This window comes from Sminthopsis crassicaudata, chromosome 2 (assembly GCF_048593235.1).
Source record: "Sminthopsis crassicaudata isolate SCR6 chromosome 2, ASM4859323v1, whole genome shotgun sequence".
NCBI classification, from domain to species: domain Eukaryota; kingdom Metazoa; phylum Chordata; class Mammalia; order Dasyuromorphia; family Dasyuridae; genus Sminthopsis; species Sminthopsis crassicaudata.
Window position 1 is genome coordinate 657,584,462 of NC_133618.1, and position 27,269 is coordinate 657,611,730.

The 27,269-nt window shown below is 37.3% G+C and overlaps 1 protein-coding gene across 7 annotated transcripts in view; it reads left to right on the plus strand.

Moving 5' to 3' along the window:
* Positions 1 to 27,269, plus strand: part of ASCC1 (activating signal cointegrator 1 complex subunit 1) — a 106,941-nt gene that overhangs the window by 1,272 nt on the left and 78,400 nt on the right. For 4 of the 7 annotated variants that reach the window (XM_074296877.1, XM_074296880.1, XM_074296876.1 and 1 more), the window contains exons 2-5: positions 1,141 to 1,285; positions 19,030 to 19,129; positions 20,514 to 20,611; positions 23,837 to 24,015. In XM_074296877.1, coding sequence (XP_074152978.1) covers positions 1,174 to 1,285; positions 19,030 to 19,129; positions 20,514 to 20,611; positions 23,837 to 24,015 — 489 coding nt within the window. In that variant the 5' untranslated portion in view covers positions 1,141 to 1,173. Of the gene's footprint in view, positions 1 to 81; positions 293 to 406; positions 425 to 1,140; positions 1,286 to 19,029; positions 19,130 to 20,513; positions 20,612 to 23,836; positions 24,016 to 27,269 lie in introns of those variants that run through there. The other 3 variants (XM_074296873.1, XM_074296875.1, XM_074296878.1) reach the window with 3 other exon arrangements.

A 27,269-nucleotide genomic window follows, 5' to 3' on the forward strand; every position in this document is an offset into this window, starting at 1 on the left:
GGGCCTTGGGCTCGGGGCTCGCTTTTAGGGCGGAGGTGTCACCCCGAGGAGAGATGGGGGAGGGAAGGCTTGGGACCTGCCCAGGCCCGGGTCATTTCTCCCCTCCCCCTTCCTCCTTGGGAGCGCCGCGCTGAGCTCTGGGATGGAGTTCTTCCGAGCGCGAAGAGCCTTCGGCCTGAAGGGCCAGAAGCTCGGTCGGCCGGTGGCGGTGGGGCTTGCCGCGCTCTCCTCTCCCCAAACTTCCGCCACTGCCGGTGTATTTGCAGCTTCCTTATTCCTCCTCCCTTCAAAAGTAAAATGCATTCACCTTAGAACGAAGTTCTTTTATTGTCTGGGTACTCTCATGACTTCCCTTAAAATGGCTGCTTTGCACCTAGTGGGCCCACAACGATAATTACTGAATCGAGTTGGATTTTCCTCTCAGGTGGTTAGAGAAAAAAGAACTAATTGTCCCAAACTTGGCCTTGACTTTAGTGGGCTCGGCACTGACCTGCTTTTACCAGGCTTTTTGAGCCTCTATAACAATGTGTGAAGTTGTTGCTCTAGTGGGAATCTTCGTTCAGAACGGAGCTGAAGTTGCTCGTGGTGAGAGTTCCCTTGACGGGAAGCGCCACGGAGTGGTACCCGAGCCTCTTGCTAATTTCAGAGTAATGTGCAAGGAAAACCACCAAACTAGTAGAGTAGCTGAGCCACTAGTCATTCCCAGATAGGTTTTGGCTAATTTCCTTTTATTTAACATGGTGATGCTCTGAAATATTTAATTCTCCTTGGTGACCTGCGCTAGGATTATGTTTAGGGAGGATGAATTTTTCCCAATATAAAGTTTTTAATAAATACAAGTGGATTCTGACAGACCAGTTTACATTCCCCTCCCCCCCAAAGAAGCAATGGAGAGAGATATCTTCTTCTCTGGACATTGATTGACTATGCAATTAAGCTGTTTATTTGGGAATACAGGATATGTTAGAAAAGTTAAATAAAAGCGACATCATCTTTTAGATGTTAGGTATCCGTTGGGGATGAGTGGCGCTTTTTTGTTTATAATGATTGGATTCTTTGTGAATGGAGAGTTATTAAATCCTCAACTTAAATCCTCCACCATTGCCTACAGGAAAAAGCATGGGTTTCTTTATTTTCCAGAATTTTTCCAGAAGATCTTTTGGAAGAAGCATTATGGAAGTCCTCCGGCCGCAGCTCATAAAAATCGAGGGGCGTATTTACAGGAAGAACTTTATACAAGAACAGACCTATCAGCATGAAGATGAAGATGAAGATTACTATGGAGGTAACAATTTCATGCCTTGGGGTCGTTGGAGATAGGCTCTTCACTCACTTTTTATGTTCACGATAAGACTATTTTCTCATACCACAGCAGTGATTCTTTGTTTTAAATGTTTGTTAGCACTTGGGTATGAGGATAGGAGTGAGCTGCATAGCCTAATTTTTCAGACTCCTTTAGAGGATTGTCTTTATATGGATCTGTGATCTTTTTTTTTCAATTTAAAAAATTAATTTTATATTTATAACATTTTTTTGACAGTACATATGCATAGGTAATTTTTTACAACATTGACCCTTGTACTCACTTCTGTTTGGAATTTTCCCTTCCTTCCCACCACCCCTTCCCCTAGATGGCAGGCATTCTTATACATGTTAAATGTATTATAGTATATCCTAGATACAATATATGTGTGCAGAACCGAATTTCTTGTTGCACAGAAGAATTGGATTCAGAAGGTAAAAATAACCTGGGAAGAAAAACAAAAATGCAAACAGTTTACACTCATTTCCCAGTGTTCCTTTTCTGGGTGTAGATATTTCTGTCCATCATTGATCAACTGGAACTGAATTAGCTCTTCTCTATGTTGAAGATATCTACTTCCATCAGAATACATCCTCATACAGTATCATTGTTAAAGTGTATAATGTTGATCTGTGATCTTAACAGTTAATGGTATTTAAACTTAATGGAGGATGACTATGTTGTTAATAAATAAAGATATATTTCATTTTTGGCTATTTAGTAAAAGGTAGTTTCTGCAGGCCCCCATTGATCTCCTTTAATGAAATTGGCTGGTAAGTATTAAGTGTTTGAGGCTGGATTTGAGCTTAAGGTCCCTCTGACCTCAGGTCTGGTGCTCTCTAGTCAAACATCTAACTGCCCCTAATTCAATAATTCTAAGTTTCCTTCATATAAAATTTCTAGGTCAGTAGTTTTTCCAATGAAACAGTTCACATTTTCTTTTATTTTTTTCATTCTTGGATTTTGTTTTATTGTTTCTTATGGAATCATTGGCTTCCACTTGCTCACTTCTAATTGTTAAGGAATTATTTTCTTCAGTGAGCTTTTGTACCTCTTTTTCCATCTTTTTAAAGAGATATTTTCATCAGTAAATTTTTTATCTCTTCTTCCTTTTGGCAAATTCTGTTTTTTTTCTTCAGGATTGTGTGTGTGTGTGTGCGCGCGCGCTTGCTTCTCTTTTTACCAAGCTGTTAATTGTCTTTCCATAGTTTTCTTCCTTTGCTTTTATTTATTGACTTAATTTTTCTTCTTTAACTCTTATCTGATTTTGGAAATCAATTTTTATCTCTTCCAGGAATTTTTGTTGTGTTTTTGTCCAATTTAAATTTTTTTTTTCTTTGAGGCTTTGCCTGTAACTTTTTTTGATTTTGTTGTCATCTTCTGAGTTTGTGTCTTGATTTTCTCTGTCACCATAATGGTTATTTATGATCAGGTTCTTGTTTATCTGTTTGCTTATTTTTATAACTTATTTCTTTATGTTAATGTTGAGCTCTATTGGACTGTATGTGTGTGTCTCTGTCTCAGCCTTCACCTTTTTTCTCCTGTAGTTTTCAGAGCTAGATTTAGGGTTTTGGAGTTTTCAGTGCTTCCAAAGTGGTGTGATTTGGGCAGAGCTGTGGTGACTGCTCCCTTGGTCTTCACTCTGAACTGGAAGTGATACTGCCCTTTAAATCCCAGGTATCTTGAGGTCCTGAAGTGACACTACCCCAGGGCATCTATCCTTCTGGACAGAAAATGTTCTTGTATAGACAGTGGAATTTCCAAACATCAGATAGTATGAGGGTACAAACAGCTAATATGGGGGTACCCTGTAATCTATTTTTGACTGGTTGCCTCTGGCTTAAGAGGTCCCCAAACTGTTGTCTGTCATCATTTCTTAACCTCACTGGTGTTTCATCCATGTGAGCTCAGGCCAGCTTCCTTTCCTGTGTTAGAGATTGCTCTTTCAGACCTACATTGTCTTTGGTTGAAAGAATATTTCGCTCTGATTTTTTGTTGGCTTTGCCTCTCTAAAATTCTATTTAAGCTATTAAAGTTGATGGGAAGGGAATAATGAATGATCTTAGCTGAGATCTACTATTCCATCTCTACTCTGCTATTATTACTCTGTTCCCCTTCATTGACTTTCTTGATCATTATTCAGTCTAATGTGAACTTTAGGTTTTTTCCCAGAGTAGGTTATGTGTGAGCTGGGCAGTTTGCTGTGTAAGACTTCTTTCTTAATCAGAAGTCCCTGGAGATCTTTTAATATTTCATGTATACTATTGCAGCTCTTGTTCTTGCTATCTGTTAATTAATTTCCCTTACATCAGTAACAATAATAATAGCATTTATATAGTATATTAAGTTTTGTAAATTACTTTACATATGCTAATTCATTTGATTCTTACCATTCTGTGAGAGAGGTGTTATTATCTTCGTTTTACAGATACGGAAACTGAAGCTGAGGGAATTTGAGATTGGCCCAGGGTCACTTAGCTAGTAAATGTTGGAGGTAGGATTTGAACTCGTCTTTCCAAATCTAGCATTCCTTGTTCCTCCATTTCCTTTTTTCTAATTACATGGAAAGATAGTTTTCAGTATTTTTTTTTTTTGATATGATTTTGTTTTCCTTTTTTTTCCTTTCCCTCTTTCCCTTTTTACCTCTCCAAAACAGTGAGCCATCTGATTTAGGTTGTATATGTACAATCATATTAAACATATTTTCACATCAGTCATATTGTGAAAAAAGAATCAAAATAAAAGGGAAAAACTTTATGAGAAAGAAAAAAAATTTAAAAATAATGAAAATAATATGCTTCGATCTATAATCAGACTCCATTGTGTTTTCCATCCTGAGTCTTTTGGAATTGTCTTAGGTGATTATTGCTGGGAAGAGCTAATTTTATCAAAGTTGATCAGCTCAAAATGTTACTGTTACTGTGTATGATATTTTCTCTCATTCTGCTCAATTTGCTCAGTATTAGTTCATGTTAGTCTTTCCAGGTTTTTCTGAGATCAGCTTGTTCATCATTTCTTATAGAACAGTAGTATTCCATTATTTGTTCAGCCATTTCCTGTTAATGGGAATCCTCTCAGTTTCCAATTTTTTGCCACCCACAAAAAGTTGTTTTGAACATTTTCCCTTTTTTATGATCTCTTTAGGATACAGACCTAGTAATGGATCAAAAGGTATAGGCAGTTTGTAGCTCTTTGAATATAATTCTAAATTGTTCTCCAGAATGGTTGAATCAGTTCACAACTCTAACAGCTATGTTTTTTTGTTTCAATTTTCCTAGATCCTCCAACATTTATCATTTTTCTTTTCTGTCATCTTAGTCAATCTAACAGGTGTGAGGTGGTTGTTTTAATTTCCATTTTTCTAATCAGTAGTGATTTAGAACTTTTTTTTTTTTTTTCATGAGTATAGGTAGTTTTAATTTCTTCATCTGAAAAATGCTTTCCTTTGACCATTTATCAATTGGGGATAGCATTTTTTACTGTATTCCAACCGGATGCCTTAAAACTAAATCATCTCCTTTTCTGTCATGCATGTCCTTATGTGATGCATTTTTACATGATTTTTTTCCCTGTAAGTCATTTCTAGTAATATGCCATAACCTACTTATATTTTCTATAAGTCTTTCCATTGCCTTGTGGGTAGATACATTTTTGAGTCTTCTGTTTAATGAACTTATAGCCAAGTGATATCACTGGGAGGACTATGATGTTGAAAGATGGGCTTTTGTGGTAGAAAGTAGCTTGAGATCTCTGAAAAGCTCTTTCTCCGAGATGTACCCCATCCAGTTCACCTCCTTAATTTATCCATTTTTAGTGGATGTTTGAGGTATGTGCACTTAGGGAGTAATTTGGTGGGCTATTTTTCCAGGTGTGTTTCAAATTCTAGGTAATATGGATTCTTTCTTCATTTATTTGGTTTTTCCCATATAGCTAATTAGATTAATCTCTTAGGTGACCATGAGCATTATTGAGATGGTTTGTAGTATTTTGGAACTTAATTCATTAAGTACAACTCCTTTCATCTGCTGGGTTCTCAGTAGAGTCCTTATCATTAGAAGGGCTGTGATAATCAGTAATATTACACTTTCATTTATATATCACACAGAGAATTCTTCATAATAGTGGTTAATACTTTTGTTCAGCATTTATTTTTGTTTTTCCTAACATAATGAACATGAATATGAATAGCCCATTTCCATAAACATTTTATGGAGATGTGGAAGTAGGCTTATGAGTAAGTAGTTTCTGTTTTTATTTGTCTTTTTAGTATTTCAGGGTCTATTATTGGTCAGGCACTGTGCTAAGTGTTGAGAATATAAAGACAAAAAGGAAACTGTTCCTGAGCTTAGCATGTTTACATTCTACTGGGAGGGGAGGGGAGAAATACCATTTATACACATTAGTATGTATAAAATAAATACAAAGTATCTCTTTGGGAGGCGGGGAGATTACTGATAACTAGGGATCTTGGGAACAGTCTCATAGGAGTAATGCTCTCTATGGTCTTCTCTAGTTTTTGAATTTCTGCCCTTTTTGTGAAATGTTGAAGACTTAAGTGCTTTTCAAATTATGTTTCTTCCAGCATAGATTTCTTCTGTCAGAAAGAGTTATTCTTTCTTATTTCATCTTCTTAAAGTGCCACTTTGTATGGCTCAGTGACGACCCCTCCCCAAATTGAAATCAGAGACTCAAGGTAGAAAAACAAAAAGGTTTTATTACCATCTCCTGATAAAAGGCAACTTCTAGCAGACATGGGATTGTCAGTAGAGGAGTGCAAAGCACAAGCTGCAAAACACAAGATTACATAGACCCTAACATTTCCCCCTACACCCCGCTAACTTCCCCTCATCCCCTTCTTCCCATTGGCTGGGAGTCCAAACTCCATTCTAAACACAGAAACCTAGCCCAGAAATAAAGAATACCAGCCAATGACACACTCTTTACCATATTAGGAACTTAATGCTAAAGTGCCAAAAGGACAGGGGCAACAGGAGGGAAATGTATGTTTATCTAAGATACATCTGTGGATTTTAGCTATAGCAAACTTGTTATTGTAAAGTTTCAAATTATAATTAGGGTGTAGGCTGAGGGGACATTCTTATGAGAGGCTTCACTCAATTTTGTCCCATTCAATCTCTCTTATTTATTATCCTTTGAAGACTTCTCACATTATTGATACATTTCCTCAACCATCTCATCCTCAATCTCCAATCACTCTGGGCCTGGTCTGCTAACAAATCCAGTTCTTAATTATTTTGATCATTGCTTGGAATGTAGTAAGCCTATTCAGCATATAAAGTGGCCCAGACTTATGGTCTGGATGATCCTTTCTGGGGGCACCTATTGCATCTCCAATAATTGGAGTAGAAAACACTTCACAAATAAAGATGCCTATCACAAGAATCAGCAACAGCAGAAATGCTAAAAGCTTTTCTTCTGCACATGCCCTCAAGGCTCATATATCCAATTGATGGGAAGTAATCTCTTTCTCAGTCACAGGGATAGTTTGAGTCCACAATCCAAGAGAGTAGTATATGGTCCTTTGGCCCATGTATGATGGGTCAGCCTTTCTCCTTGGTCCTCACCATGGTGTCCAAAATCAGTACTTGGAAAGATCCCTCCCAGGAGGGGATGAGTTTTGCCTCTTTCCACATCTGGATCAGCACCCAGTCTCCAGGTTGAAATCTGTGTACAGGGAATTCCAGGGTAGAGTCTGAGCAATCAGTCCTTTATTCTGCAATCAAATGTTTTTCCAGAAAGCGCACATAATTCCTGAGGAATTCATCTCTACTGTCAAATATGGGGTTACAGTTTCCCTCTCTTCCTGAACGAGGATGTCCAAAGAGGAGTTCGTAAGGTGATAACCCAATAATCTCTCCAGGATTTGGTCCTAATACTGAGGAAGGCCAGGAGAAGGCATTTAGTCCATGGCAGTTGTGTTTCTAATCCCAGTTAGTGAGTAGCCTCTTGATCTCCTGGTTCATTCTTTCTACCTTACCCAAGGAAGGAGGGTGCCAGGGAGTGTGAAACTCTCAGATAATATCCAAAATCTTTATCAGAGACTGGAGAACCTTACAGATAAAGTGAGTCCCCTAGTCTGAATCTATCCTTTCCACCCTCCCATTTCTGGGAATGATTTGTTCCAATAAGATCTTACTAATGGCCTGAGCAGTAGCTTGGGTCATAAGGAAAGCCTCAACCCATGAGGTCAGATGATCTCCTGTGGCAAGCAAGTATTTAAGGCGACCTACCAAGGGTAGCTCAGCGAAGTTCACCTGTGTGCTCTGAAGAGGTCTAATTCCCAAGAGTCTCCCTCCTGCTGCTGCCTGATGCTGGGCAGATATATTTGTCCTTTGACAATCTACTAAGCTGGTGCACAAGAATATGCAGACCAGGTGATATGAACCAGATCACGACTGCATTGCACAGATTTTGGACATCCCAATGGCTGTCCTGGTGAAGCTGCTGAAAAATCTGCCTCATACTTGAGGGTTCTTTATTCAACACTTCCCGACCATTAGGGAGACACCATTTACCATTATAGTTCTCTTGGACTCCCACCTCTTGGGATTCTTACAAATCTTCCCTTGTCTTTGAAAATCAATCATCTCTAAACAATAATGTTTTTGTCCTGCCCTTCCTGACCAGCAGTGGCGTTTAGAAAAGAGGCAGCATTTAAGTGATAATCCAAGGCTAATATCAAATCATTTTTTTCTAGGAGTATGGCCTCATAATGACTTCAGGATTCTGGAGTGAATGAGCCATCTCCTGGCCTTATGAGTGAGTACAGACCTAACTTGGTGGGAAACAGTGACAATGAGGGTCTCTCCAGAAGTGTCTACTTCCTGCTTTCCTCCTCTAATATAGCTGTAGCTACAACAGATGGGATACAAGTGGGCCATCCCTGTGCCTGCTCTAGAGAGGAAAGCTACAAGGCTCCTTTGCCTATCTCTTATTTGCACCCAAATGAAATGGTTTTTCTAAGAAGGGGAAAGAACCGGCATAAAAGGTGAGGTTTTAGTTGTTTGAAATTCCTCATTTAATGTGTTCAGTTTCCTCTTCCAATAGATGTTGCTATGGGCTTTTGTCAAAGTGGCACATGAATCAATCCAATTTCTATTATACCCTATTAATCCCAGGAATTTTTGGATTTTCTTCTTTGTTTTGGGCAATGGGGTCTGGAGGATTCTCATTCGGGATCTAGCTTCTTACTTCCTTCACTATTAAGTGTCCCAATATCTTCACCTCTCTACAAACTTTTCTTTGTAACTTTTTCTTTCCTAAATCCTTCTTCCTCTAGATAGTTTAACAATTTACTAGAGACTTCACTGACCTCTCTTTTCTTTCCAGTGACCAATAAGTGTAGTGAGCTGTTGTCTCCAGAAGCTGCTGGATCACTCTCTGGGAAGAGATCTGCTGTGTCTACTCAAATCTCTCAGACAGATTCTTCTTCCTGTAGTGAACCGTTGTCTCCAGGCAGTTGCTGTTAACTCTTGTCCTTAGAAGTGACTTCTCTTCCTGCAGAGAGCCCCGTCAAGCCTGATGCAATGCAGAGTCTTCTCCTTGAATCCTGGCTCTGAATCTCCTCCAGCTCTTATCCTTCTCTAGGCAGACTCACTTTCCAGGTCCACTGTTGCTTTTTATCCTCCCAGAGAATGGGCGTGGGATAATGCAAGGGCTTCTGGGAAGAACCACTTCAGCCAATGGGCTTGCTCCTTCTATCAAGTCAACCTGAGTTCTCACCTTGTAATTGTCCAACCTGAATTCTCACCTTGTCACTATCCAGACAACCTCAGTTCTCACTTAGTAATCCTAACATCTCCCCCTTTCTTTTGATTTAGAACATAGGACAGTCATGACCTTGAAACATAAATCCATCAATATGGGAAGTATTACAGATAATTACATAAATGACCTTGAAACATAAATCCATCAATATGGGAAGTATTACAGATAATTACATAAATTACATAAGCACATAGTAACATAGTAATGTAACACATGCTAGAAGTATATGACATAATCATAATCAAATAATCATAAATTGAAAATTTATAAATGTCCATAAGTCCATTGTCCATTAGTCTCATCTTGTGTGAGGAAGTCCAATGATTCCTGCTGGTTTTTAAAGTTCTTTAACAGTCTTCTTATTATCCATGCTCTTTCAGTGTCAAATGTTTCTTAGATCTTCTCCTTTATTTTGAGGTCTTTCTCTTTTTCTGTCTCTCTCTGATGGACAAGGCGAATATGACTCGTTGGCACCCATCTGATTCCTTCTCCTGCTGAAGAAATACAAGCAAACCCTCTCTCCCAGGCAGTTAACCTATCTAATTTCCTTCTATTTACCATTTTCTAAATCTCTTCTCATCATCTGACAATTACATTGGAGTTGTTTGCACTGGGCACAGCCCTGTTGGTTTAAAAGGCCTGTATTCTCCCCAAGTGTAATCCATTTTTGCAATCTGATTGCCTTTTGACTGACTTATCAGGTAATCCCTTTCTGCCATGTGATTGCTTCTCTGCTGATTGATTAAATCAGAGTCCTGGCCTTCTAAAGGTTCTTTGGGTGTAACATCAGCTGCCATCATGCCCCAAGTCTTTTTTGCCAGGGGCCCAGGGCCCCTCATCCCATTTCCCTGAATTATTCTACACTCTGATGCCCAGTGGAGTCCTCTGTTGCATTTTGGACATGGGGTTTTAGGTCTTCTTTCACCCTGTCTTCTCACTGTATCTCCATACCTACACTGAGCTCTTAAATGTCCAATTTTTCCACATTGAAAACATCGCCGAGTTTCTCTAGAAGGCCCTTGCCAGGAGGGACCCTGTCTTTCCACATTCATCATTGTCCGGGTGTAAAAAGCATTTGTTCCCACTGTAGCACAGCGTCTTATGATCTCCTCTAAAGGAGCATCTTTGTCTAATCCCCATATAATTCTTTTGCAAATCTCATTGGCATTTTCCTTAGCCAGATGTCTGGTCATTATTTCTGTAGCTGAATTTTCTCCAATAGTTCTTTTGACAGCAGTTTGCAAACGTCCCACAAAATCTGCAAAAGGTTCATTGGGACCTTGCTGTATTTTAGTGAAAACCTCTCCACGATCTTTCTGTCCAGGAAGGACACCCCAAGCTTTTATTGCAGCCTTAGCAATTTGTTCATATATTGTCATGGTATAATCAGTCTGTTCTGAATTCTCTCCATACCGACCTTCACCAGCCAAGTGCTCAAAAGTGAATTGTGTGTTAACTCCTATTTCCAAATTGCATCTGACTTGAATTTTACATAATTCATGAAATTCCGCAAGCCATAATAAATTTTCTCCAGGTTCCAGGCATATCCTTGCTATGGATTTCCAATCATTTGGGGTTAGGACTTCATAAGACAAACCATCTAGTAACATTTTGACATAAGCTGATGTAGCCCCATAAAGGGTACAACCTTTTTTCAAATCCTTAATTTTATTCAAATCTAAAGGTGCATATCTTCTCCTTTTTTTACCTACAGAGTCAGTATTTTCAATCACAGGATATGCATGTATAAAATCACTTATATCCTGTCCTTCTCTCTTAGCTTTAACCAATGCTTTTTCTAATCTTGTCATAGGCTTAGGCTTCTTCACAGGCAATTCTGTTTGTGTTTCTGCCTCTTCCCCTCTTTCTTCCTCCATCTCTGAAGGTGGGGTTGATGTGGGCCTGTCAATAATCTGTTCTCTAGGCAGGGTTGAAGCTTCTTCAAGAGAATCATACCATAATTCCTCATTTAAATCCTCTTGCTCTAGGGAAAGATCTTGATCTTTCCTTTTTTCCTCACACTTCCTCCTCTGTTCATTTTTAGAACTTTTCCTTCTCCTACAACTTGCTTGATAGTTTAAGGCTAATTGAACTATGTTGTAGATATAAAATACTTCTGCAGAAATTGAACGAGGCCCATTTTTTGCTTGAAATTCTTTCATTTCATATCCCACTAGCTTCCATTTATCTACATCTATCTTTTCTTCCTCTAAGAACCAAGGGGATGTGCGTCTTAATGCAGCCAAGAGTTTAGCAATCTGTACCCAGGTTACAAGTAAACTCTGCTCCTCAATTATGTTGATTATACTCTCTATAGTACCACTCCTGAATGGGGGTGGAGCTGAGGTTGCTTCTGGGGCTGGGGATGAGTCGGCTGAGGTCCAGGGATTGAATATAGCTAACATCTGCCCCATTTCAGCTATAAGAGATTCCTGGTTTAGCCCTTAACAAGTTAAGTTCCTTATTTATCTATTAGCACGCTCACTTAATCTTTAACAAAGTTTCCTCGTTACTCACGGTTCTGGGTCAGAGAGACTGAGATCTAGATCGGAAGCTTTTTCACTGGAATCAGGACTGTGTCTGTCCCTGTTGGGGCGCCAAATTGCAAAGGTCTGGTCTAGCTCCTCTTGTCAGGATAAGCAAAAGTCCTTGCCCCACGTTGGGCGCCAAATTGTAGTGAGCTGTTGTCTCCAGAAGCTGCTGGATCACTCTCTGGGAAGAGATCTGCTGTGTCTACTCAAATCTCTCCGACAGATTCTTCTTCCTGTAGTGAACCGTTGTCTCCAGGCAGTTGCTGTTAACTCTTGTCCTTAGAAGTGACTTCTCTTCCTGCAGAGAGCCCCGTCAAGCCTGATGCAATGCAGAGTCTTCTCCTTGAATCCTGGCTCTGAATCTCCTCCAGCTCTTATCCTTCTCTAGGCAGACTCACTTTCCAGGTCCACTGTTGCTTTTTATCCTCCCAGAGAATGGGCGTGGGATAATGCAAGGGCTTCTGGGAAGAACCACTTCAGCCAATGGGCTTGCTCCTTCTATCAAGTCAACCTGAGTTCTCACCTTGTAATTGTCCAACCTGAATTCTCACCTTGTCACTATCCAGACAACCTCAGTTCTCACTTAGTAATCCTAACAAATAAGTCATCAACATATTGTAAAATCTAAGTCCTCAGGGGAGCCCTAATATTCCCAAAATATTTTCTAGTAGTTCAGATGATTCTGTATATCACTGGGACAAAACATACCACATATACTGCTGTTTTCTTCCAATGTTTGGGTCCTTCATTCTGATTGTCATGGGGATTATATTTACTTGGCCTCTGTTATTTATGGGGCTGAGTCTAAACCTTGGGATTAATTGTTTTCTTCCAACTCTTTCAATAACAAATTCTTGTGATATAATTTGAGTCCCTTGTGGTATCAATTGGATAGAGAATTTGGTAATCAAATCTCTTCCTAACAAATTTACACCCGCCTCTGAGATGAGCAGAAACTTCCCCAAGGTCAGCATCCCAGCACATTTTAGTTCCAAAACCTCAGTAAGAGGTACAATAAAAGTTTCTCCTTTTACATCTGAAATTGAGAGAATTTCTTTGGACAATCAAGACCCCCAGGGCAATTGAGCTACAGAGGAAATAGTGGCCCTGGTATCTATCCAGGAAACTTATTCCTCTTTCCCTGGTCCCATCCTTAAATTTATCAAGGGCTTGGGGAGGAATGGGGGTCATTTCAATGAACTTCTGACACTTCAGTCTTCCATTTCCATTGTAATGCCGGAGAAACTGAGGCAAGATAGAAATTAGAGAGTTTTTAATATTTTATTTGAAAGGGAGAGATTTGCTGAGATCAAATGGATCCATGGCTTGGTCCCAGGGCTGAATGAGTCTATCATCTCCAAGAATCCAGCAACAATATGAGTTCTCAATGACATATACACATGTGGCATAGCTACAGGGGTAGACGGAGGCAGGGGTGGAGTCAGAGTGCTCAGAGCAGGAACAGGACTATTGATCTGGTTCTGACAGGATTGGGGGAAGCACAGGGGACATCTAATAATGATTACAGAATGGGAAGAGGTACCCAACATTTTGATGATGCCTAAGATAGAAGGTCTTTCTCCTTATCTGGATCATTATGATAAGGAGGGAGAGGTGGTGTTTCAGGATTGACCAGAACAATTAGGAACTGAGGCAGAACAATTCAGGACAAGATAATTTAGGGAAACTGAGTCAGGATAATAAAAGAGAACTGTGGCACAACACCATAAGGGAGAAGATCGTTTGCTCCCATTTCCTCTGGGTAATCCCTCTGGATACATCCTTCTAGTTTGTATTCAAAGCAGGTCAGTGGGGTCCACCCTGAGTCCCCCTTTCTCTCTCTGTTATTACTCAGAACAGAATCTAGGATAGCTGGTCCTCTGACCTCTGCTTCTACCAGCCTGTCCCTTGACCTCTCCCTGGAATGGAGGAAGGGAGTTGTAGAGTCACAGAAGGGAGTGGGGTATGCAAGGAGTCAGGGCTAGGTCATAGGGAGGAGGCAGCGCCAAGCTGGAGTCCCAAGCATGGTTTTTTTTTTTTGGTTCCTGTAGTCAGCAACCACCAGGCTGCACACTCTGTGTACTCACTCTCCTTAGTGTTAACGGCTCTTTTGAATCTGCATATAGAGTCAATTGTTGGCATCCCCTGCCCTGGGAGAACTTTGGCCAGAAGAAATTTCCTATGAGTGAGGTGTCTGCCTACACAAAACAACAGTGTTTAATCATTTTCTTTTTGTCCTTCCCTTTCTATTTTGATACTTCATCCCAATTTTTCGTCTGTTTCCTAATGGGCTCTCTTCCAGAGCCAGTTACCTTAGATTGTTCTTTCCCGTGGTTCACAGTATCTTGTTCCCTTTGATGGAGTACTCACCCTATCTTACAAGGAAAATAGGACGCTCAAAGGTTTAGAGTCTCCCAACCCCAGTCACCAGGCAGCTCACCAGTTCTTGCCAAAGGCATAGCTCTTATGGACTCGAAGGCTTAGAGTTCCCTGGCTCGCCAGTTCTTGTTTACCTGGGTGGTGCCCACAACTTATGTTACTGATGCTGGCTTATCTCCGGAGCTGAATTAATTCTCTATTTTCCCTAGCCCAGTCTGGAGCTTGCTTTTGTTTTTGCTTTTTCCTATTGTCTCTTTGGGAATTTATCCGATTGAAGTGGGAGTTCTTGAGCCCAGTCCTAGGCCTTGCCCAAGGATTCAGTACAGGAAAGACTACTCACGAACAGGAAATAGCTCAGTTGTGCCTCCAAAGCTGTGTGAGACAGTGAGGACCCTTATCCAAATTGAAGTCAGAAACTCTTAAAATAGAAAAACAAAAAGAACTTATGATCTTGTGAGAAAGGGCAACTTCAGGGGCAGCTAGGTGGTGCAGTGGATAGAGCATCAGCCTTGAATTCAGGAGGATCTGAGTTCAAATGTGACCTCAGACATTTAATACTTCCTTTAATGTGACCTTGGGCAAGTCACTTAACCCCAGCCTCAGGGGGGGAAAAAAAAAAAAAAAAGAGAAAGAGCAACTTCCAGCAGACAAGGGGTTGTCAGTAGAAGAGTGCAAAGCACAAGTGGCAAAACACAGGCTTACATAGATCCTACCGCCAAAGTTGTCCCCACTTCTTCTTCCCATTGGTTGGGAGCCTAAACTCTCATTCTAAATGTGAAAATCTACCCTAGAGACAAAGAATGCTAACCAATGACACTCTTTACCTCATTAGGAACTTAATGCTTATGTGGCAAAGGCAGGGGCAACGGGAAATGTATGTTTATCTAAGATAAGCAAACATCTGTGGCTTTTGGCTGTAGCAAACTTGTTATTGTAAAGTTTCAAGTTATAATTAGATTGAGGCCACATTATTATGAGAGGTCTTCACTCAGTTTATCCCATTCAAACTTTACACAGGGACTCAATTATTAGGCTCTGAATACAGTGATTCCATTTTTAATGATTTTCCCTCCACCTTCCCCTTTTTGGGGTTCTTTGATATATTCTGTGCTTAGTACAATGACTGGCACATAGTAGTTGCTTAAAAATCCTTATGCTTATGGACTTGATGGGAGTATAGAACTTCTGGCAAATGTGTTCCATTTTGTGGTTATATGCTCCTATTCCATTTTCCTTGGTAAATGCTTTTAGGATAATTTTGCCTAATTAGATTTCAGTGCTACACTTTCTGCTGGCTGGTTTTCCACTCTGCTGCTTTTCTACTGCTTTGTGAAGTGATTGTATTAATATTATAGATTCAGAGCTGGAGGGCACTCTGGGTTTATCTATTCAGCTTTCTTATTCAGTTTCCTTATTTGACAATTTATGAAATTTTCGCCTCAGAGAGATATATTTGCTTCAGGTCTTCAGGTGGTCAGTGGCAGAACTAGGATTCAAACAGATTTTATAACTTTCAATCTGTGACATCCCATGAGCTCTGGGGTCTGTCGTCCACCACCCTCGTTGTCTATGTAATGTTTTGCATACAAGCTTATATTTTAAAGTAGTTTGCATTCTGTTTGGTAAGGAAATTGAATTTACTGCCTAAGATGGTTTCAGAACTGGGCTTCATCGATATTGAGAATGTTTTTGGTAAAGTGTATTTAGACCCATAAAATCATTGGTGTAAACTCATGGTGAGGAGATTTCCTGGGGCACTGAGTAAGTTGAAGGACTGGCCCAAGGTCACAAGGCATAGTGTGTCAGAGGCAGGACTTGAGCGAAATGCTTCTTGACTCAGCATTCTTTACTCGCTATGCCATAGTAGCTTTTTTCCTTACAATTAATAATCATGTAATAGCTTTTTTTCTTATAATAATAATCATGTAATAAACCATGATAATTAATGTGAATTTATTTACTTGTTTTTATTTTCATTTTTCTGTCTCAACAGCTTATTTAAATAAGGCTATCACAACTGAGTTCAGCTTTCCTCTAATTTGGTATTTTTTGCTGTAACCAGTTAATGATCTGTTTTGAAAGGACAAGTTTAATAAATGCTTTTTACCATTCATTTTGGGAATTATGACACCTTATCATAATTTGTTTTTATATATTATCATGTCCTCCTTCCCAGTGCAGTAGGGATTGTTCATAACCATAAAAATAGTAAACTTTTGAGAGGAACTTTTAGAACATTCTGTGTTGTTTTCAACACTGATGTAAAGGACAGATGTAGCCATCTTTTGTGATGAAAAGAACGTGCTGCCTATTGTGCTACGGAATTTGGTGAGAAAATCTAAAATGACCAAGTTTCCCATTAGTGAGTTAGAGATTCTCTTAAAACTACTTGACTCATCCTCACATTTCTATTTTGAGAAGTTTTTAAGCTAATACCTTTAATACTTAGGATTCATTTTTAGAATAATCTTAATAATTTTCTATAAATAGGACTTTTAACACCTTCTTTAACCCATTTTTACTTTGCTTAAGAGTTTTTTGATTTTAGCATTTAAAGTAAATATACTTCAGTTTGGGGTGTTTTTGGTAGTTGTTCAGTCATTTTAGTTGTGTCTGACTCTTTGTGATCCTATTTGGGTTTTTCTTGGCAAAGATACTAGAGTGGTTTACCATTTTCTTCTTTAGCTCATTTTATACTTGAGGAAACTAGGCTTACAGGATTAAGTGACTTGCTCAACGATACAGAGCTAATAAGTGCCTGAAATCAGATTTGAATGCAGGTCTTCCTGATTCCAGGAGCAGTGCTCTTCTGTCAGGCCATTTAGCTGTCCCCTAGAAGATTTACAATGTTTTAAAATATATTTTTAAGATTGTATTATAGTCCGTAAAAGAATGCATGTATTATTTCTGCCTTTTTATATTTGTTTGCAATATTTCTGTGCCCTTGTCATGCTGGAGAAACTGAGGCAAGATAGAAATTAGAGAGTTTTTAATAATTTATTTAAAAGGGAGAAATTTACTGGGACCAAATGGATCCATGGTTTGGTCCCAGGGCTGAATGAAACTATCATCTCCAAGAATCCAGCCTCCAGCCAGCATCCAGCAGCCTATTGTCAATTGAGTTGTCAATGACATTTATACACAATAGCTAAACAAAGGCAGGGAGGTGGAGTCCAAACTCTGGTGAGCGGGAATCTCCAGGCAGGAACCATCAACTTGGCTCTGGCAGGTTGGGGGGTAGGACCATAAATTCTAGCAAACTGGTATTTAAGAAAGTGTCTAGCTACAGACAGAATGTCTGGAGTCCCGTTTTCTGAGTTTATACATTGACAATCTATAACCTTAGAGCAAATAGCCTTGAGTTATATTAGTCTTCATGAACCAGAGGAGGGGTTTGCAACTAAGGGGATTGAGGCAGAACAATTAGGGAAACTGAGGCAGGACCAATTAGGGAGACTGAGGCAGAACAATTTAGGGAAACTGAGTCAGAACAATTAAAAGAGATTTGTGGCACAGCACCTTTACACATAGTCAATTTTTGTAAAAGTTTGATCTATTACTAAGAAATATGTATTCTTTACTAGTCCTAATAGGAGATATATATATATATTTACATATATATATATTTTTAATTTTAGTTTACCCACTAATTTATTTTTTTTAATTTTTGTTTATCTTTCTGTTAGACTTATCTAGAACTAAAAGACATTTAAATCTCATATCACTTCTGTGTTAGGGTCTGTCTTTTTGTAATTCATTTAATACTTTATGATATATAGAGGTTGACTTTTGGAGCATATAATTTAAATTTTAATATTGGAGTTTTTTTGTTTGTTTGTAGTACTTTTCAGCACAATATAATTACCTTATTTGTTTCTTTTGTTTCAACTATTTGTTTTTGCTTCTGCTTTTTAGTGATACATAGTAAAAAAATTTTCCTTCATGATTTTTTATGTCTTTGTTTTTAAATAGATTGTAGGGTTTTTCTTTCTTATCTATTATGTTACTCTGTTTTATTTTAGTATGTGTTTCCCCCCCCTCCCCCCCCAGAGGCTGGGGTTAAGTGACTTGCCAAGGGTCACACAGCAAGGAAGTTTTAAGTGTCTGAGATTAGATTTGAACTCGGGTCCTCCTGAATTCAGGGCTGGTGCTCTATCCATTGCGCCACCTAGCTGCCCCCCTAATATGTTGTTAAAAATATTCATATTTAAAATCATGAGAGGGTTATAATTTCTTCCTTTTGTCTCTGGTATGATTTTTACTTTTTCAAATTAGGATTCCCTTCTGCCTCTTCCCCTGTAAAGAAAATACTGTGTCTCTTTACATATTTTAACTTGATCTGTTTTAAGGCAGTTCTTTTCATATTGGCTGTTTTCTGTTTACTCTTAACTCTTGTTGCCTTTTCCCCTAGTTTTGTTGTTTTGCTTATTCATTTTTCTTTTTTGTTTTTATCTGTTCAATTTTTCCTCGTCTCCCTCCCCAGTTAAATAGTCAAGTGGTATCCTTTTTTTCTCTCTTCCCCTTCAAATTTTGTTTCAAAATGTTCATCTTCTGCACTTTTTCCAAAAATAAATAAATAAAAGGCTTTCCCTTACTATAGTCATCATTATTATTTATCTTCTCTTTCTATTCTAAAATTTTATTATTTTTGATTCATAGCCCATATACTTTTTAGTCCTTTTTTTTAGTCCTTTAGTATTTGTGTTCTTAATATTAAAGCTTCTAAGGTATCTACTTTGGATTCCTTCTTCTGAACAGTAACTGTGTAGATCTCCTAGATCTTGCCCTCTTATCCCATTTTTTCTTTTGTACTGCACTTATAGAAATATAAATTCTAGTAGATGATAAAAAGAATATTGTTTTCAGGTAGGGATTTTTCTATGGGCTTGATTGTGTATTATTGACTTTTGCCATGAGTAAAGTGACTTGGAATAAGCTGTGCTGTGCTATTAAAAAAAAAATTGTGACGATGGGGGAAAGGTTTGTAGTCCATAAAATTTCTTAAAATATGTAATTATCTCTGTGCAGAGCCCATGGAGTATTCAGAAGAGCTCAGTGACTCGTGTGTGGTGGAGCAGACAGAGAGAGGCTTCCAGTGTGCAGTGACAGTCCCTAGTGCCCTCTTCAAGTAAGTTTTTGTTTCAGTCATGGGGGAAGTGTGATTCTTCTCTGCTGTTTTCCTTTCAACTGAGATACCTAATGGCTAGTGATGTTTTCATTTGTCTATACTCATTGTTCTGGAAGTGAACATTTGCTGAGTCAGGATCACTAAATGTCTTTATTCTTGATCTTTTACAGTCAAGGTCAGGGGGTTAGGCCTAGCTATCTCACACATACCTTCCTCCCTCAAACGCCAGGAGAGACTGAGTCAGCTTCTGTGTCTCACTTCCTCTTCCTCCTCCTACACATGTCACTCCCCCCTCTTTGTCCCACCAATCAAGTCAGCACAGAACAGCTGGGGAGGGTCAACCTTCAAACAAGTTAATAGGGAACTGTCCAATTGGCAATTATCCAAGTGCATTGCTCAGTTCTAGCCCTTTACAAACATTATTTTACCACCAATCTTTCTAATAGAGACTTCTTCATAGTTACATAGACATTTCTTCTGAGCACTGGGTAATATGCTTTTTCTAGAATTGTCTTTGGAGGAACTTGTAATCTTTGTATAAGAGTCATACTGATAAACCTAGTGAACCATACTAAAATTTACTTTGCATATTGAGTATTTATAACAATAATAGCATATGTAAGGCTTGCAATAGTATGTAAAGATTAAGGACTTTACAATTATTAAGGTCACTTAATTTCCCAACCACCCTGGGAGGTAGATATAATTATTATCCTCATTTGCAGATAAGGAACTTGAGGCAAGTAGAGGTTAAGTGATTTGTCCAGGGTCATGTAGCTGGTAAATGTTGGGGGCCAGATTTGATATAAAGCCTTCCTGATTCCAGGTCCAGCTCTCTGTCTGCTGTGCCACCTCCTCATGTTAAAAACTAAACCACTTCTCTCATTGACAGTTTCTCTTTTTGTAATCCTCTAGATGCTTTTGAGTTTATTTCTATTCTATTGTTATGCAACTTTGTTTTTGATATTTCTTCAGTTTCTGATATCAGTACTTATACTGACTTTTAATAAGTTGGAGCCAAGGATTACAAAAGAAAATCCTACTGTACCTTATTAGCTCTCTATAGCATACATGGAGAAAGAAGATAATTTAGTAAATGTACAGAAGGACCTGTGAAGATGGTAAGCGAGGGGATAGACCTTCAGGAATGACAATAGTTGGACCCAGGGTAATAATCCTGCTTTCTTGTGCCTTTAAGGTTTATCTGAAATCTATGTATTTCTCTCTGTTAATAAATTTTTGACTCTTGTTGGTTTTCTTTACTAGTACAGAGTTTAGCATGTTGAGTGAAAACAAGATTGGGTGATACTTTTTCTTTTTAGCTATTTATTTTGCAAATATTTAAATTAGTTTATAATTACAATTACATTTTTATTTATATTAGATATATAATTGGGAAGAAAGGTGAAACCAGAAAGAAACTAGAAATGGAAACTCGAACTTCTATTAACATTCCTAAACCTGGAATGGAGGGAGAAATTGGTAAGATTTATCATGCATGTGTCACAGTCATTCTCACTTTTGTGTATATGTGAAAATAAGGTTCATTTAGTTGAATGTAAATATATTCTTTTTTGTTGTTTTTAAAAATTAAAGATTTTTTATAATAGCTTTTTATTTTTCAAAAACTGTGCAAAGATAGTTTTCAACATTTATCTTCACAAAACCTTGTGTTCCAAATTTTTTCCTCTCTTTCTCTCTCTTCCCCTAGACAGCAAAAATCCAATATAGGTTAAATAGGTGCAATTTTTCTTTTTCTTTTTTTTTTTTTTAATCATATTTTACATTTTTTTATTTTAAATTTTATTTTATAATTATAACATTTTTTGACAGTACATATGCATGGGTAATTTTTTACAACATTATCCCTTGCACTTACTTCTATTCAGATTTTTTCCCTTCCTCCCCCAACCCCCTCCCCCAGATGGCAAGCAGTCTTATATATGTTAAATATATTACAGTATATTCTAGATACAATATATGTGTGTAGAACCGAATTTTTTGTTGCACAGGAAGAATTGGATTCAGAAGGTAAAAATAACAGTTTACATTCATTTCCCAGTGTTCCTTTTCTGGATGTAGCTTGTTCTGTCCATCCTTAATCAATTGGAATTGGATTAGCTCTTCTCTATGTTGAAGAAATCCACTTCCATCAGCATACATCCTCGTACAGTATCATTGTTGAAGTGTATAATGATCTTCTGGTTCTGCTCGTTTCACTCAGCATCAGTTGATGTAAGTCTCTCCAAGCCTCTCTGTATTTTTCCTGTTGGTCATTTCTTATAGAACAATAATATTCCATAACATTCATATACCATAGTTTACCCAACCATTCTCCAATTGATGGACATCCATTCATCTTCCAGCTTCTAGCCACTATGAAAAGGGCTGCCACAAACATTTTGTATGTGCAATTTTTCTAAACCTATTTTCACATTATCACGTTGCACAAGAAAAATCAGATCAAAAGGGAAAAAAATGAGGAAGAAAGAAAAAACAAGCAAGCAAGCAACAACAACAAAGGTGAAAATCCTATGTTGTGATCTACTTTCAGTAGATCCTCGCTCTGGATGCAGATGGCTCTCTCCATCACAAGTCTAGTGGAATTGGCCTGAATCACCTTCTTGTGGAAAGAGCCAAGTCCATCAGAATTGATCATCACATAATCTTCTTGTTGTTTACAATGTTTTCTTGATTCTACTTACTTCATTTGGCATCAGTTCCTGTAAATCTCTCCATTTCTTTCTGAAATCAACCTGTTGATCGTTTTTTATAGAACAATAATATTCCATGACATTCATCTATCATAACTTATTCAGCCATTCCTCAACCAGTTTCTAGTTCCTTGCCACTGCAAAAAGGGTTGCTACAAACATGTTTGTACATGTGGGTTCTTTTCCCTTTTTTATAATCACTTTGGAATACAGGTCCAATAATACCATTGTTAGATCAAAGGGTATGCACAGCTGACAGTCCTTTGGGCATAGTTCTCTAGAATGGTTTGATCAGTTCCCAACTCCACCAACAATGTATTGGTGTTCCGGCAACCTTTATCATTTTCTTTTCCTGTCATTTTAGCCAATCTGAGAGGTACCTTGAAGTTGTTGTAATTTGTATTTCTATAATTAATCTCTAATTAATAGTGATTTAAAATAATATAAAAATATAAAACAAAAAAAAGATTTCAAAAAATTAACAAAAATCTATTTTCTCTCTTTCCTTTAGCCTTATTAGAGGGAAAAAAAACCCAAACCCTCTTATGAATTATTAGTAAATATGTAACAAATATAGTTAAACAAAAAATAATTCTTTCATCAGACATTTAAAAAAATACCCTTTTATGTTTTCAAATATATGCAAAAATAGTTTTCAACATTCATCTTTGCAAAATCTTGTGGTCCAGATTTTTTTTCCCTACTTCCCCCCACCTAGACATCAAGAAATCCAGTATATTTTAAATGTGCGTAGTTCTTCTAAGCATATTTTCCTATTTGTTGTGCTGCACAAGAAAACTGATATCAAAAGGTGAAAGAAAAAAAATAAGCAAATAACAACAACAAAAGTGCACATATTATGCTTTGATCCACATTCAGTCTTCATAGTTCTCTCTCTGGATTTGAATGGCATTTTCCAACACAAAATTATTGAAATTTGCAGTGGACATGTTCAGAAAATGTTATGTTTCAATCTTTATCCTTAGTTTTTTATTTCTCTTTCAAAGGTGAGTAGCATGCTTCATCATGGATCATCTGGATTACTTGGCTGGTCATTTTGTTGATCAGAGTACTTGAGGCTTTCATAGTTGTTTTTGTCTTTTCAATGTGGTTGTTACTGTAAATAAAATTGTTCTTCTGGTTCTAATTATTTCACTCTGTCAGTTCATATGACTTTTCTGGGCTTCTCTGAAATTGTCCCATTCATCAATTTTTACAGTACAGTGACACCAGTGAAATCCCTGCTCTGGCCCCATTCCTGATCTCTGTACCTGGCTGGCCTTTATTCAGCACACTATCATGAGGTCTTTAAAAATGGTCTCTGGGGTCTGTCTGCTAGGTTATTGTTTTAAGTGTTCTCAATTCATCTTTTTTCTTTTAGATTTTCTTCCACACAAGTCTGTGCAAGTTGTGGATCTTGGTTCTAAGTACCATGTGTTTAAACAGTAGCTATATCCTATTCATCTTGCTTTATGGGGAAAAAAAAAAAAAAAGCTTGTGTTTTGTGACTTCTGACACTTTTCTACCTAACTATCTTGTCTCAAGGATATTTTCTTTGTTGTTTTACTTTGCTTAGATTGATTTTGATAAGTCTTTTAATTCATAACATTGTTGCTATCCTAATTCTCTTAACAGGTGAATAATATTAAAAAGAGGATGGCCTGTTAATTAATTTTAGCTCTGTTTCACCACAATCAAGATATTAGGTATTTTACATGTTCTAGAGTGGTCCATTTAAAAATGCATTCAATTGTAAACATTGTGACCTAATCAGAAGAATTCAGATTCTGCCTTGTAATCTTACCAACTGTTGTAATTTGGGCAAGTCACTTACTCTTTTAAGCTTCCGCTTCCTCACCTGTAAAATAGAGATAACAGCATCTGCCTCTCTGGGTTGTTTTTGAGGATCAAATGAGATAACATAGGTAAAAAGGCTATATAAAAGCTAATCATCACCATCATCAAATTTTTTTATTTTTCTGTTTACTCATAGTGATCACAGGCCAGCAGCGAGGTGGTGTCATCTCAGCAAAAACGAGAATTGATGTCCTTGTGGAGAGTTTCCGAAGAAAACAGCCTTTCACTCACTTCATTTCTTTCTCTCTCAACCAACCTGAAGTTCAGGAAGGGTTCTTGAAGTTCCAGGAGAAAGTCTTAGAAAAGTGCTCAATGGTAAGTAGCAGCTGAGATGTTAGCATGATACTGTTCATTATAGGTTTTCTCTCTCCAGCAATACTTTCCCTCTTTTCCATCTCCTGGATTCCTCCAACTCTCTGCTAAAATTCTGCCTTTAACAGGAAGCCTTTCCCAATCCTTCTTAATTCTAGTGTCTTCTCTCTGCTAATAATAGTTTGTTTGTACAAGGCTCTTGTCATGTTGTGTTGTCTCTTTCATTGGGTGATGAGTTCCTTAAGAGAAGGGACAGTCTTTTACCTTTCTTTGTATCCCTAGTACTTAGCACAGTGCCTGGCACATAATAGACACTAAATATTTGCTGACTTATTGATATATGAATGTATTACAATACTATTGTGCCATAAGAAATTACAAAAGTATGTTACTCATTTCCTGACAGAGATATGAAAGACTCAAGGTAGACAGAGCTGTCTGTGCATTTGTTTTGCCTAATTATGCTTATTTTTTTAAACAAGTTGTTTTTTTTCTTTTTCTTTTTTTTCTTTTTCTTTATGTTTTCAGGGGAGAGCAGGTTTTGGTAAAGAGGGAAAGTTAACACAACCATTAAAACTTTTTAAGTGCACAGAAAAGAAGTAAGTTGAGAATAAAAAGCACAGGCAAACAGACAGATTTGAAAGCAACTGAATTTAAATGCTTTTTTTTTTTTTAAAGCTAGTAGTTGAAATGGGACTCAGTATCATACACACACTTTTGTTTTTTAATGTTCTACTATGTGTATGGAAATTTACTTTTTTTTGGTGTTAAAGTACAGAACTAAAACATCATGTTTTAAAACTATATATAATGCTTCTATTAAAATTCAAAAATCATATAAATAAAAAGACATATCTTAAATATTATATCTGTCTAAAACTGAGTTAATTTTTATATTGGGGAAATATTAGATGGCTTTCCAATAAGATTAGGACAAAACAAGGATTTTTGCCATCACAACTAAAGTGTGTGTATAGGCAGAAAGGAAGACAAAGGCAAACAGTATGATGGTTTACTTAAATAATTCCAATGATCCAGTGGAAAAAAAAAATCAAAACAGTAAGTAACTTCAGAAAAGTAGCAGGATATAAAGTAAAAACACAAATATCAGCCTTTCTGTATAATGCTCACAAGAGCCAGGAAGAGGAGACAAAAACAATTCTGTCCAAAATTAAATATAGTATACATAATTGTCTGGAACTCCGCCTAAGACTCATATGAACATACCTACAAAACACTCTTTACAGAAATATACAAAGTAAGAGTTTGCCAATAGTATTGGTTGATTTTTGCCATTATAATGATAGTATTAAAATAAATTACAGATTAAATTCCATTTTCTACTTAGCAACTGCAATCATTCTCTCTGGTTGGCCACTCCCATTTTTCATTTCTACTTCCCAGGACCTTTGGCTTTCCTCATATCTTCAGCCTTCTGCATGAAGTCTTTCCTAGTCCTCTTTTATCTTAGTGCCTTTCCTCTGATAGTCCCATCAGTTTCTCTCATGTCTGTCTTATTTTGTTTATACTGTCTGCCTCATTAAACTATGGCTGCCTAGAGAGCAAGGACTGTCTTCCTTTATATCCTGAATATTTTGCATAGTGCCTAGCACTTAATAGACACTTAAAGAGTTAGAACTTGTAAAACTAAACAAAGTGCCAAAATTCACCTGCAAGAACAAAAGATTGAGAATCTCAAGGAAAATAAACTAAAATTATCTGTTATAACCACCAATTTTAAACTGTACTATAAAGTAATAATCATTGAAATTTTTCACAAATAAGAAATATTTACAAAAGGAATAAACTAGATAAGCAAACCTTTTCAATAACTGAACATAGCCTAAATAAATCCTTGGGCACAAAATTAAATAAGAACTTCCAGTTAGGTTTAAATCTTGCACCAGTTCCACAGTAAGTTTTAAATGGCTACATGACTTGGATATTAAAGATAATAGCATAAAAATCAAAAAAGAATCAGATAAAGTTCCTTTCATATCTATGACTAAGAGTGAATTTTTTTATAATAAACAAGGGATAGAGGCAATTAGAAAAGAGAAAATGGTTAATTTTTATTATGTGAAATTTAATAGGTTTTTCTTGAACCAAATTAATACACCTAGGATAAGATAGGAAACAGTCAACTAGGGAATAAAATCCTTGTATCAAATGTTTCACCAACCTTCCAGTTACCCAAGCCAACAATCTGAATCATTCTAAATTCCCACTCACTCAACATATCCATTCCTCTGTGAAATCCTGCCATTTCTTCCTTGACAATATCTATATATCCTCTTCTTTCTATTCACACAGCCACCACACTAGCACGGTTCTCATCACCTCCTGCTGCTACTAGTACAATAGCTTTCAAATTGGTCTCTCTGCCTCAGCTATTCTTCTAATGCTCTTTTCTTAAAATGATGTTGAAACTTCTATCATTGCCTAAAACCTCCAAGATCAGTTATAAACCTTCTGTTTTGCATTTAAAGTTCTTAATATCTTCGTGTGTAACATTCAAAGTAAGGAGGTCACAAATCTATTTAAATATTTTAGTGTACCTTCCTTTCATGGCTTTTAAAAAAATTGTGTTTGTGCAATTAAAAAAAAAAAGTATACCAAATTTGACATGGCTGACCTGTATGTGTTCACTTTTGAAATTTAAAAAAAAAGAAAATATTTTCTGCAGTTAGCTTTTTTACCTTGGTCTGCAGGTATCAAAGAATATCTCGTGAGGGAGGTTGAATGAGTTGGCATTTTTATTTTATTATTATTAGGAAGAGAATGTGAATCTCTTTTATTTATCACTTTTATGTACAACTTTCTTTTCTTTTAAGTAATAAATTCGCCATATTGCTTTTAAATTTGTCTGGTTTGTCAAGTTAATAACCATTTATTAAGTGTTCACTATTTGCCAGGTAGAGAACTAAATATTTTGAGGGAAAAGAAAGCCAAAACAGTCCTTGATCTCAAGGCGTGCACATGCTGCTGGGGGAAGATGCTGTTCACACAACTGTATCCACACAATAAACAGGGTAAATTGGATATAGTCCCAGAAGGATTTCATGTGTCCTTCCTTCTGTTCTTGTATGTGCATTTCAAAAATGTGTTTTAATGACTTTTTTTCTGTTTGGGAAGCCTCTTCTTGTCTCCTCTCTTCCTACTTTCTTGCCTTCACTGAGAGAAAAGAAAAACAAAGCCTTTGTAACAAATGGGCATAATTAGGTAAAACAAATGTTGTCTGTGTTAGAAAAAGTATG